Source organism: Trichomycterus rosablanca, chromosome 15, assembly GCF_030014385.1.
Source record: "Trichomycterus rosablanca isolate fTriRos1 chromosome 15, fTriRos1.hap1, whole genome shotgun sequence".
NCBI classification, from domain to species: domain Eukaryota; kingdom Metazoa; phylum Chordata; class Actinopteri; order Siluriformes; family Trichomycteridae; genus Trichomycterus; species Trichomycterus rosablanca.
Window position 1 is genome coordinate 5445284 of NC_086002.1, and position 14076 is coordinate 5459359.

The window sequence follows — 14076 nt, forward strand, 5'->3', positions numbered from 1 at the left end:
CACTGAATTGCCCTATAGGTGAATGGGTGTGTGTATTTGTGTGTGTGTGTGTGTGTGTATGTGTGTCTGCCCTGCGATGGACTTGCGTCCCGTCCAGGGTGTTACTGTGTGCCTTGCGCCCATCGAAAAGCTGGGATAAACTTCAGCACCCCCCTGCGACCCTAATTGGATAAGCAGATAAGAAAATGAATAAATGATGTATTCAGTGTTCTTAATATGAATACACATCTTTTTCAACTTAACGTACTAACAAATTTCGGATTACGGACCGAAATTCGCGAAACACGTGACGTCACGAACAAGTTCACTCCAACCGTCTCTCTCTCTCTCTCTCTCTATATACAGTATATACTGTATATACTAATATATACTATATATACCGTGAGCGAACATTCGGACAGCGGACAGTGTTTTTTCAGTGTTTTCTTTATATTTTGTAAAATTCAATATTAAAATGTCCCCAAAGAATGTGCCGAGAGAGCTTAGTGGTAAGAAAATGAACAAATCTATTACTATTCGTTGTTGTATAATTACTCCTGCCAGTAGCTGTCACTGTGTATCAGACAGAGGGGACAGTGAGTAAGAGAGAAGGAATTTATTCTTTCATGCACTTACACCTAAAAAATACAACGCTATTGAAATAATAGAGAAATATGAGAGTTATTGTTGTTTCTGGTAGATACATTTTATACAAAAAGGACATTTATGGTGTATAGTACAGCACATGTACTGTACTGAAATGTGGTGTGTGTTTTATATGTACAGTACTACTGTGTATTGTTGTTTATTATTGTTTGTTACAGTAATGTCTATTCTATAATTTAAGATTAAGGGAAAATATACTTGTATTTATAACAAAAAAGACCATTTAAGACATTAGAAAGGTTAGGCAAGGGGGTGGTTTGGGAGGTCTGGCACGATTAATTCAATTTACATTATTTCTTATGGGAAAAATAGGTTTAACTAACAAACACTTTGACTTAAGAACAGCCCTTTGGAACCAATTAAATCCGTAAGTCAAGGGTCTACTGTATTTGCCTGTTTCGTGTTTCTTCCTCATGTGTCAAATGTATACCAACTGTGTCAATCTAATTAACTAAGGCGGTGTAAACAATCATTTAAACACAATTCTTTACTATAAGATTCCATATATGACTTTAAAATGCAATTTTTTGCAATCCTGAGGTATTGAAAAGTAGGCCATGAAAGTACAGAATTCATACCAGACAAACCTGGGCGCACAGATGACCAGACTGTGAGGGTAAGTGAAAAGTAGAAGCAAAAGTAATAAAGACCAGAGAAAGATGGAGTCACAGTCTGGATTGCTTTTCCTTCAGGGCACTTGAAAGCCTGGAATTCCAAACAATTCAAGCAGGGCCTCTTGTGTTAGCGAGTGGAAAAAAAAGACAAGAGTGCAAGGAAAAGAAAGGCAGAGGGTGAGAATGCCCTGGTCTGCTCCCACTCATGCCCAAAATGAGAACTAATATTAAGAAGTACAGCTGGAAACGGGACAATATCACAAATATTTAGGGAGTGAGATGAGGCCTTTCCAGGTGGCTGCTTTTTTCTCACATTTGATAAAGCTGTAATGTGGGAACAGCATGTGAACGGAAACTCACTGTCAAAACTCTCTGTTCTGGACAAACGGCTACAAATTACATCCACGCAAACAGTGACTCCAGAACAAATGTTGGCTTTGCTTTAAACCTCCTGGTTAAAAATAAGTATGTACTGTAGTTACAAGATTAAATTTACAACAAGACAAGTGTCCAGGTAAAAAGCTTAACAGTGGACGTACCGGGGTAAAACATTTGAAGATTCATCAAACCTGCACAGGCCAGTTTCTATAAACGTTATGAGTGATAATTATTGTGTGTCCAACCTTGCTAGTCTCTTCCGTTTTTTGACAGATTTAAAAAGGCATGCTGGGGATAAGTGTGCTAATTGTAGATGGGCGGGACTCTGAGTCACCCATTGTAATTACCTTTCAATGCATCACAAATCGGGCCACAGCAACAGCTTCATTTCCACCTGTAGAGGGAGCACAGACTGGCATCCGACCATTAAAACACCTACAACAGAGGCATATTTTTGGGAGGAGGAGGTCCTGAGGACCCACATTGCTGTGCAGCACCCTTCCACCAGCATGTGTTTTCAATCAAATTTATAGATGGATGGATGGATGGATAGATAGACAAAGATATATATATATATATACATATATACACACATATATATATATATATATATATATATATATATACAGACAGACAGACAGACAGGCAGATAGATAGATAGATAGATAGATAGATAGATAGATAGATAGATAGATAGATAGATAGATAGATAGATAGATAGATAGATAGATAGATAGATAGATAGATAGATAGATAGTAATAAACTGGATCCAGGCCAGAAAAACATTTAAGCAATTCAGTTTTCATGTTGATCAAACTGCCCAGCTAAGAGTCGATACCACAAACCACAAAGTTGATTCACAAACTGATTCAGCTAAAATTCACAGTATTGTACATGGTACAGAGGTGGTAAAACAAACCCTGGCTCCTGGGTGCAGTAATACCCCTGTGTCCATCTTTACCTCTGCAAACTCGCCCCTCTGAAAGTCTCCAGACAGCCCTGGTATCAATAAAACAACAAGAAGTCTATTAAAAAAACGACTGACCAATGACACTGTGTTCGTAGTGATCTGAGCATATCTTGCAGATCAGTGGATGCCTCAGTGTACATGGACCATTCACTAGCGCGCTAATGTTTCCACTTTTAACAGCGTGTTTCTGTTGAGTTTGATGTTATTGATAGTGGATACCATCCTTAATATTTTCAGCAGTGTGTGATAGAGACTGGCTTTGCTTCAGGCACACATTTCAACAGCTCAAGTCAGCATATCGACTGACTCAGGGCAGAAATGTTTTAGTAATTTCGAAAATCAAATCCTTTCCAGAGAAGCAACACTACACTAGTGACTCTCCGGTGTGAGGAGTCTTTGAGTGGGAGCGAGATGTTATTAAGCTTATACATTTGTATTTTTTGCTCACATATAAACGCCATTGTATCTGGTCAAACTCCAAGGAAATGCTGTTTATTGTGATAGTAACTCTGGCGACCTATCCAGGGTGTTTCCTGCCTTTTGCCCAGTGAATCAAACCCATTGGGACCATAAATAGGATAAAGCGGTGGTAAAACAGACAATGAATGAATGAATAAATGTCATAGTAGCTTAGAATTGTGTAACACACAAGTGAGGACACTAAATGTTGGTTAGTTCTCATCTGTAGGCAGGTCTGGAGGTAACCTGTCAAGTAAAAAAAGACCTGGCTCGCAATTAACGTCCAATTCATCCCAGAGGTGTTTAATAACGGTTGATAATCAGGGCTTTGTGCAGGCCGCTGTAGATCCTCCACACTATACTCTCCAAACTCTTTCTTTAGGTACCTCACTTTGTAAAGAGGGGCACCAGTAGTGGTGGGCGGATCGATCCAAATATCGATATTATCGATACCAACGTTGGTATTGGTATCGGATCAATACTAGTGTTATGGGATCAATACTTTAGTTTTACTTTTTCTCTGCTACATTCAGCACGTTTCTCCCGTTTCGTCAGAAAGTAAGGACCATGTGTGTACAGACTGTAGCAGCTCCTCTCACATTGTGGTGCCATCACATTGTTAAAATCCTAACAGACATCGGTACATTGGTAGGCATTGGAAGATTGTAAGTTTTTGAATATTTTGCTTTGCAGATACAGAAATAGGGTCGATTTTATGGAAATAATAGTGTAAACTATACGTACGTAAAGTACGGACGCATCTTATGCACTTTGCGCAAATGAATCGGAGCATGTGTAGTGAGGCTCTTATTCCGTGTGTTTTGGTGAATGAGAGCTCTTTTCTTCTGACTTTGTGCTTATACAGAATAGCATCGATTTTTTTATTTTAAATGAACAAGGACACATATTCGGTGACTATTAAAAATTTACCAATTTATTCACCAAGCAAACACAACTACGTGGTATGAGTTAGCCACTTTGTGGTGATACGCCATGATGATAACGTTGTGAGAAAGTAAAGCACCTAGAAACAAGAAATCAGACCGCTTTAAACAACTGAATTTATTTACAACCCTACTGAGAGCAGCTACTTACAAAAAAAAGTATGTATTACAATAATACACATAAATGTCATGAAAATTCATTCAGATTTAGCAATTTGATGACGCATTTACCTTAATTATTAAAAAGTATCGTTATCTGCGATACTGGCCCTGTATTTACTTGGTATTGGATCTAAACCAAATTTTGCAGTATCGCACACCACTAGGCACCAGTCATGCTGGAAGAGAAAAAGACCGTCTTTAAACGGTTGCCACAAAAATGAAGGCATTCTGTACACTACTATTATTTATGCATCTTTAAGCAATGAGTTCAACTGAAACACCCATCCTCAATAATCAAGAGGCACTGTGTATAGTAACACAAGTAGGAAGGCGTAGAAAAAATATTTTATTTAAGATTAAAATTAAAATCTATTTGAACTTGCCGCTCATCTGCAGATTAATACAAGGTATTAAAGTCTTGGTCTTCTCTGTCCATAAAACATTTTGCCCCCTGGCATCAGTATCTGCAAGGTGTTATTTAAACAAGATTCAGTATGGCCCTTTTTAAAAGATGCTCCTTTTTTGCCACCGTCCTTGATCAATATCATCCTGGCTCGGTTATTCAGTTTGGAAGACTAGCCTGATCTAGGCAAGGCATTTGTGGTGGTATACAGTTTTCTACTTCTTATCAAGGCTCTGAAAGGTAATGAAGTTAGACTTTATGTCTGTTTTGATACATTTCAGTGAAAGACAACACTGCCTTTACAAAAGCATTCCACAGTGATGTTCATTTATGTGATAGTTTTAAAAGTGAGAACATCGTATTTCACAGATACATATGTCCAGCCTTGATTCCTGTGACCTTGTTCTCTTTCCTCTCTCCCTTCTTTTATGTCCAAGAAGGGAGGAATTATTAATCAAGGAATGAACACAAAGAAGGCAAACAAGTAAATGCCATTAAATAACTGGGATGCAGCTATAAAGAAAAGCAAGACATTTGGTTCACATGAGTTAATAGTGGACGAGCACAAGCTGTTCATGGTCCGAAACATCAGATGATTATCAGCAGCTAACAGTGTTACACGGTTGTACTTTTAGTCAGTTATACAAACACTATCCAGTTGCCCTATCTGAAAGTATATCTTGAACCAGTGCTGGTCATGCCAGACCACCAGCACACCGTTTCAAATCATCATCAGTAACCAGCGGTTTGTCGGTTAAACACTGTAAGTGTGTGTTTGCAGCCATCATGGTGTGTGGGCTCCCACTTCTGTACACGACCGCACAGTAAATAGTTTCTTCTGTCACGTTATCGCTCAGACTGTATTCAGATAAAGGTTTGTACAATGCTGAGGCATAGTGTTTAACTTATTTCACATTATTATGTTTACGCTGTAGGTGAAATGGGACTGTTTGTGACGTGTAATTATTAACTTTTTGATTCTCATGTACTGTTTTTTATTTGTTCCTGACTGCGTTTAGAAGCCAGTTACAGCAGATAGATACAAATTCAGAGGTGGGTGTGTGTGTGTGTGTGTGTGTGTGTGTGTGTGTGTGAGTGTGTGTGTGTGTGTGTGTGTGTGTGTATGTGTGTGAGTGTGTGACTTGTGATTGGCGACCTGTCCAAGGTGTTTTCTCAATGGCTCAAACTGTACAGTATATAGTGATAATTCTAAGTCACTCTGGATTAAAGCAGCTGCTAAATTCAACAAATGTAAATGTATAATATACACATACTCCAACCAATGACTGACACAACCAAAGACAGATGTTGCATTTTGCACTTTAAGTCTAGCACCCGCACTCTCTGAATATGGCCATGCTGTTATAACATGCAAAATGTGGCTTGGCATCGTGGTGAAATAATCAGGGACATTTAATACAAATATGTTGCTCCGTCTTTGATTGTTGTTAATAATTAATAATAGTTAATAATGTCAAATTACACAATATGACCAAAAGTGTACATCTGACCATTAGCTTCATGGACACCATATTAAAACCATATGCATTATTATGGACTGCTGGATTGTTTAATAATACTGAGGTCAGAGATTTGCAGGCCATTGGAGCTCCTTCACATTTTAATCCATATTTTGATATTTTATTTACTGAATAAGGATTCTACAGGCTGACATTCAGACACATGAGCAGTTGTTGGAAATCTTTACTCTCCAGTAAGTTATTAAAGTCCAGTTACTGCTGATACTGTATTCTAGCCTTTAGTTAAATTCCAAAGATGTCTATATTCATATTCAGAGCCCTTAAGACATCTTCAAACAGGAAGGTCAGGGACTGGGCAGGCTGGCTTTGATCGGCTTTAGGGATAAATATTACTACTATTCAGTGTTATTATTAATAATACTTTATAAATCCAGAGGAAACTATAACAGTAAGATTATACAGTAATAGCATAGCAAAACTAAATGCTAATCTGGGCTTCTTAGCACTGCTGCTCTGTATTATGCTGCTTGCAGCTTCAAAGCTACATTTTTCCTACTTTACTCCTCACACCACGCTTCTGTTCTTGCTTTTTTGGTAAATATCTAGACCATCCGAAGCAGCTGCGTTATATTACTGTCGTATTGTGTTTGAAATCTCTAACGCAACGTGTCTGACAGTTACCCACGGCAGCAGGTTTCTATTTTCATTAGACATTCAGGCAGACGCTGAAACTTCCTCGCCTTTGATTTTACAAAGTAATCTCATTTCCTACTCGAGTGAGACTGATTTATGGTAAAGGTGGTACTACTTTTTATCAGCTCGGTTAGTCAAGGGCAATCACAATGCACCAACAGTGGAGCGCAAAATACAAATCTGATTCGTGAAGGGACACCATTTAGTAAGTCCATTCTGGCAATGCATGGTTAAAAAGAAAACAATAAATGGGTATGATATCATGTTAAAGGGGTAAATTTACCTTAAATATTAACCAGAAACAGGTGAGGTGGTGTAATGTTTGTAATATAATCCTTTCACCATTCCAAGAAAAAATGCCAAAGAAAACTGGCCCATTATGTCATCGGATCTGTTTCAAGCAAGAGGAAAAACTCGACTAGATTTGTCAGTCTTGATTTTTGTGAGCTGAAGTCCCGTACGGCAGGATACAGACACGATGGCGTCCGTTTTATTTTGGCTTTTAGTAGACTTTTAAAACGTAGATGATTCAGCTTTTCTAGCAACACGCTCATAACATCAAGTTTACTGCCATGAAATCATCACAGATAAGCAATAGCAGCAAAATGAATCAGGTTACTTTATTACTTTATTACATTTCTGCTCTGCTAGAGCTGCCCTGAGCATCTGAGAATTCAGTTTATGAAAAATAGAAACCTTTACAAGCAACACTTGATGAAGACGACCAGCGAGTTAGTCCACCTGTCATAATCGGGGCAAATACAACCAATTTAGCCGTTCATGTGAAACCGTGAAATCTGTCCACAAAAGACATTTTCAAACAGAAGACAAAACTAATACAATTGCAATATTTACCCATAGACTGCTGTCGTACTTTTCTCACTATCAAATTCACTTCTTCATAGCACACATAAGGAAAGGCAGAGCTTTGGAGGGAACATCACAAAAGAAGATGAAATGTGTTTGTTCATGTTTGTTCTTGATTTTCATAACTGTGAGCATTACACCCCTTTTTTAGAGACCCTATCATTTAAGTGACCTCACAAGGGCTCTTTTGATCTTATGGGCACAAATTCAGAGACACACTGCAAAATCTTGTAGAAAGCCTACCCAGAAGATTGAAGGCTGTTATAGCTGCAATAGGATGGGCAACTTGATGGTTTAGGAATGAAATGTCCAACAGACTCATAGTCAGGTGTTTAGATTGTTTTAAACATATAGTGGACAACCTGATGTTGGGGTAAAAAATCAATGTGATTCTTATATGTCTACTTAATAATTAATTGTGTGTGTTGGGGTAGTGCTACATGGGTAGAATGTGGGTTACCTATTTAGTTACATTGCTTTTCAAATGCATTTATAAAATAGTAACGGCACAGTGGCTAAGTGGGTAGCACTGTCGCCTCACAGCAAGAAGGTCCTGGCTTCGATCCCCAGGTGGGGCGGTCCGGGTCCTTTCTGGGTGCTCTGGTTTCCTCCCACAGTCCAAAGATGTGCAAGTGAGGTTAAAATCCTAATAAACGTTAAAAATCCTAATAAACAAATGTATTAAATAGTAATGAATCAGAGTTGTAACCATTTGCACATAGATTGCAGATTCTTACCTCTTAATCGTTTACCTGATTAATCCACTAATGCATCAAAATAAGACATTAAAGCCCCATTGAATAATAATATAATATAATCCCAGTACACAAAGGGCACATCTGCGCACTCGATTACACAAGTGGCTATTTAATGAGTCTGACATTGTTTGTAAATGCATCATTATGAAGATTGACAGGCTAGTACTGGACAGAAATATGAATATACATGCAGAGAGGGCCAAAACACTGTATACAAACATCTAGGGATGATTATGAGTCACCAGTAAACATTATACTACACACTGCTACTATAATTACATTTGCAAATACAAATGATTAGCAAATTAGTTTTTATTTTCATTTTTCCCACTGCTCCAACCTTTTGTTTAGAATTGGTGTTGTCCAATAACAAGATAAAACTGCAGGGTGAATAAAGGGAAAGTGCTAAGCATTCACTCTCTTTTGTAAACACACACAGATAAGACACAGATAATATTTCACGCTTGCTTATAAAAGAATGGACAGTAAAAATGCAATACCAGTCCAGTGCATGAGTCCAGTCCAGTATGGTTTATCTCATAACACAGTCTCCCAATACTGCCCTATTCCTGACCCCTGTTTTCTCCTTAATTCACACTGTGAGCTGGAATTAATGAATCACTTAAACTTTATGTTCAAAATTATGTGGACATCCCTCTTGATTAGACGTTAAGGTGTTTCAGCCAAACCTGTTGCTAACAGGTGCATAAAATCATTTATCTAATATGAAGAATGCGCTTTCAAAAAGGTTAAGGCAATTTCGCTAACCATGTTACGTGGTAAAATAGTAAAATATGTGTATTTTTTATTCAAATTGACCATCTTGGTGTTCGTCCATTCTGCACAACAACCATCAGTCATGGTAAAGTTGAAGGTGCTTCCTAAAGTTCTTAACAATAAAATAAATAAACAGCAATTTATAAACTTAAAAAGCTAAAGAGTCGTAGCAACCACAAGTAATTTTTTATAGACAGCTTTACAACGCAAGATTTCACAACATGCTTTCAGACTAATGATAAGAAGGAGGATGGAAAAAATTATCCAGCAGACACCAGAGTTCCACAGACAGCAACAAGCAATAAACTGCACTTCAGTCATCTCCATTCCTACACTGCACACAGAACTACGTGTTTGTTTGTTTATTAGGATTTTAATGTCATGTTTTACACTTTGGTTACATTCATGACAGAAACGGTAGTTACTCATTACACAAGGTTCATCAGTTCACAAGGTTATATCGAACACAGTCCTGGACAATTTTGTATCTCCAATTCTCCTCACTTGCACGTCTTTGGACTGTGGGAGGAAACCGGAGCACCCGGAGTAAACCCACGCAGACACTGGGAGAACATGCAAACTCCACACAGAAAGGACGCGGGCCGCCCCACCTGGGGATCGAACCCAGGACCTTCTTGCTGTGAGGCAACAGTGCTACACACTTAGCCGCCGTGCTGCTAAGTTAATAAAATTTCAATCCAAACTTTAATGTAAAGCCAAAATTACTTTTTACTGTGACGACCAATTTTGTATCTCTATTTCAACTAACTTACATGTCTTTGTACTGTAAAAGGAAACCCATGCAGACTTGGGGAGAACATGCAAACTCCACTCAGAAAGGCCCTGTGATGGATTGGCTACAGCTATGCTACATTTTTTTTAAAGTGTAGCGTAGCTTTTTCAAAGTGCAGATATAAATATTAAGATTTAAATAATGTAACGATATTTGTCTACAATTACATTCCTATACTTAAAGGTACAAATCCTAATTTGAAGGTAGTTCAACTTTATGGATTTATTTAAATGAAAAGCATGCTAAAGTAATCCTTGCTGCAACTCCGATTACGTAGTGAAATTTCCCCTTGATTTAAATTTTTAAACACATGTTTGACTGGAATATAATCATCCCAGTTCTTGCTACTGGAGTAATCAGAAGAATTAAACTCCCCTCAGCCACACGCACATAGTTAGCCCAGTGTTTAAATGAGAAGGGAAAGGTCTGAGCTGCCCCGGCCACAGAATGTGAGTACAGACCATCCAAATATTTCCTCATTAAAACCCTTCTAGTTTAAAGTTTGTTTTTGCAGGATTTCATTATTTGAAGCAACATGATTTATTCCAACTCCATATGTCTGGCCTGTCAACGGAAATAGCTTACCAGTAAAGAATCCTGCCTAAACAGACATAAGTTTATGAAACCTGTTATTAACGTACATGCCAGTTCTTTCACATTAGTATCATAATCTTTTCATAAAGGTGAAAAGACTTTAATTAACTGTCTGTCAGTCCAAATCTAGGCTTAAAATGTGCATGGAAAACTACGTATAACACCACTATCCAGACACACCTGAACTATAATCCAGGATAAATTTACATCAATAAGGATTTTTAGCTGAAACAAATAAATACTTTTTCTACCTGGTAACAATTAAGAGTGTAATGACTTACAGACCAGAATTAAGCAGTGACTCTAAAATAGACATAGTAGAAACATTCATTTAATCATTACTAGACCACAACCTATAATCTTAAATACCATCAGACATGATATATGGCCAAAAATATGTGGACACCCTTCAGTAAACAAATGGTTTGGTATGAAGAAACTCCTCCCTCCACAAAACATTGTTGGGATGAACTGGAAAATCGATTGTGCCCTCACAAATACCACATTGCAAGAGTTTTTGGAAAGCTTTTTCAGAAGAGTGGAAGCTGTTGTAGCCACAGATGTTGGTGGCAGGGAACTTCTTAACTCCATGGTTTTAAATGGGATGTCCAGCTAGTTCATGGCAAGGTGTCCACATACTTTTGGCAATATCTTTTAAATCCCATACATGGACCAACAAACACATCTAGAAGGGGTAAAAGCTGAGTCACACAGCAACAATATGATGGTAATTGAATGTTTTTATCAGGGACGTCATGCTGTCTTGCTGTTAGAAGTCATTATGCAATAACAATCCAAGAGCAACAAACATTAAGACATAACAAATAAACTTTCTCCAAGCAAGTTATTAAAACTTTACTGACATGAGCTGTCACAATGCATCCAAAACCCATCCATTTATACGGTCATTAAGTCCACATGATAAAAATAGATTATTTTACATTTATGCTGTATTCCCAATATTAATTATTTACATTTATAGCAGTCATGATATACTTGTTTTGATCCAAAACTATTTTGGTTTATTGTGCTTAATAGATATTTTCATTTTATGCACAACAATAACAGCAATTAACTAAATTGGATTTGAAATAAAATCTGGATGTTGATGTAAAGTATAAAAAGGTTTTTGAGCAGTAGTGAGGCAGGACAGATGATGTTGCACTCCTTAACTGTGCTATTACAGTATACTAGCCATTTAGCAAGCGAGTACACCATGTTTTTATTTGTGAGTAGTAAAGAATACGGTGGAATAAAGATCTCAGGGATGTGTCTAAAGCAAGTCTAGCAAAAATGATGTGAACAAGTCAACTCGGCTCGCTGTTTTCTTACAATACACGTAAAATTAAATTGACTGAATTGTTTCATTATGTTTTGTTGTTATTAAAATATTTGAAAACAGTAAGAACAATTTAATACTGACCATTGCTCATTTAAAAGATCACACTGTCATAAGCACAAGTTACCTGTTAAACCATTAGAAACCTGCACATTGTGATACTGTATCCTGTAATGAATTGCATGTCCACTTCTTCACCCTAAGGAATTTAGGAGGAAGGTAGTAGACGATGGGATCAGATGTTTTAGGGAACATTTTAGAACCACTTGCAGGAATTTATAGCATATAGTCTCAGTTTACCTCAGACTTCCAGGCCTTATATTCATGGGACGCAGCATGAAGCTGCCTTCTAGGGTAGAGGATAGTGCCCAGCATGGCTGAGGGGACAATGAAGCATAAATCTAATGCTGTGTTCTATTTCTACTTTAAATATTAGGAGTAAAATTAGGATTGTAGTGAAGTTTCAAGCAGTGTTGGGGTAGTACAGAGAGGTGACAGGGATGACAATGTTGTCTCGTCCATCGCAACCATAGTACTTTAGGATGCTGTGTATTTATCAAGAGAGTCTGCCATGCTTTTATTTGTTAGTAGTAAATAATGTAGCAGAACAAAGTTTCTAAGGGGGCTGTCTAACATAACTAGCAGAAAAATGTCAACAACATATGCTGGCACTGTGTTCTTAGATTTTTTAAGTGTGTCCACTGATCTGTTTAACTGTTTCGTGCTGTTGATTTCTCCACTGACCATATATTGACCATTTGGAGCATTTTTGTATGAACCAACCATAGTCACAAATTAACCATTAGACACCTGTACAAGTGTGATATCAACCCATAAAGTAAACACAACATACCATTAGAAACCACTAGGGACCAACAGTAACCTGGAATGAACTGCATGGTCACTTATTTACTTTCAGAGATTCCAAAACATGAGACCAGATGTTATAGGTAGCATTTAAACCACTGGAGACATTCATAAATAAACAGTTACCTCAGACCTCCAGACCACATACTCCTGGGACGCAGTGTGCTGAGCTTTTTTCTGAAGCCACCTTCTGGGGGAGAAGATAGTGCCCGAACTGGCTGAGGGGGTGAGGAAGGGTAAATCCCACACCGTGTTCCTTTTCCCACTTTTAAAATCGTAATCGAAGTGAAAGCTGGATGTGGAGGATGGAGAAATGTCCAGAGGTGTTGGTGGAGTGGACAGAGATGACAGCGACGGCTGCGTCCATTTAAGGTTACTCGTGGTGCTCTTGGAGCGCGGCTGGGTCTCGGATTGAGACGCGTCCGGCTCTTCGGGAGATCTTTCCAACTCTCCACGGGTTAAATCTGGATCCGTGTCGCAGCTGCGGATTATGGCCGGGTCTAAACTCCGGGTCTGGCGGAGTCTCCGCTTGGTGATGCTCCTGGAAGCCGGGGACGAGCAGGAGAAAACGCTGTGGAGAATTCCCTGCGCCGACGCCATGGCTGCGCGTCTTCCAGTCCAAATACGCGCTGAATCTCACGGGTTATCCATGCTGTGATGTAGGATGAAGGGTGTTAATCCTCACTACATCGCTTATGTCAGTGAAATCTTGTCCTAATACATTTGGAGATGCCGAGCAGAAGTGCGCAATGTCAGTGTCGGCTTCTCCGAACGCAACGGGTTCGAGTCTGGGAGGGAGAAAGCTGAGTGGAAACTCCTGTTGCCTTCTCCCCTCCTTCCAAAAGTCACTTTCATTCGAGTAACTGTTGGAAATCATCACTGTTCACATTATTTAAGAGAAAGTTTGTGAATCTTTTGAAAATACCCATGCTCCTGCTTTAATAACACATAAAACGTTTAACACTTTTACTTGTCATGTCGTTATAGAACAGAGTAAATAGTCACAGCACAAGCTGAAGCAAAAAGTGGTCAATTTTGGATTATCTGGGGATTTACTTAATAAACAACCATCCCTAGGTCATGCTATGTCGTCTCAATGGGTATACAGTTTGGACTGGGCCATAAAAATGTATGTGTAGACCAAACATTTACGGCATTTAGCGGACACTTTTATCCAAAGCGACTTACGGGGCCTTGCTCAAGGGCCCAACAGTGGCAACCTGGCAGTGGTGGGGCTTGAACCAGCAACCTTTGGATTACTAGTCCAGTACCTTAACCACTAGGCCACAACTGTGTTTGTCAGCAATTGAAAGCTGCCCAGGTGGCCAGGC

The 14076-nt window shown here is 38.6% G+C and overlaps 1 protein-coding gene across 1 annotated transcript in view; it reads right to left on the reverse strand.

The window, feature by feature from the left end:
* Positions 1 to 13425, reverse strand: part of LOC134328312 (rho GTPase-activating protein 6) — a 105101-nt gene extending 91676 nt beyond the window's left edge. The window contains exon 1 of the mRNA XM_063009408.1: positions 12872 to 13425. Within this exon, the coding sequence (XP_062865478.1) occupies positions 12872 to 13345 (474 nt within the window). The 5' untranslated portion in view covers positions 13346 to 13425. The remainder of the gene's footprint in view (positions 1 to 12871) is intronic.
* Between the last annotated feature and the right edge of the window lie 651 nt (positions 13426 to 14076).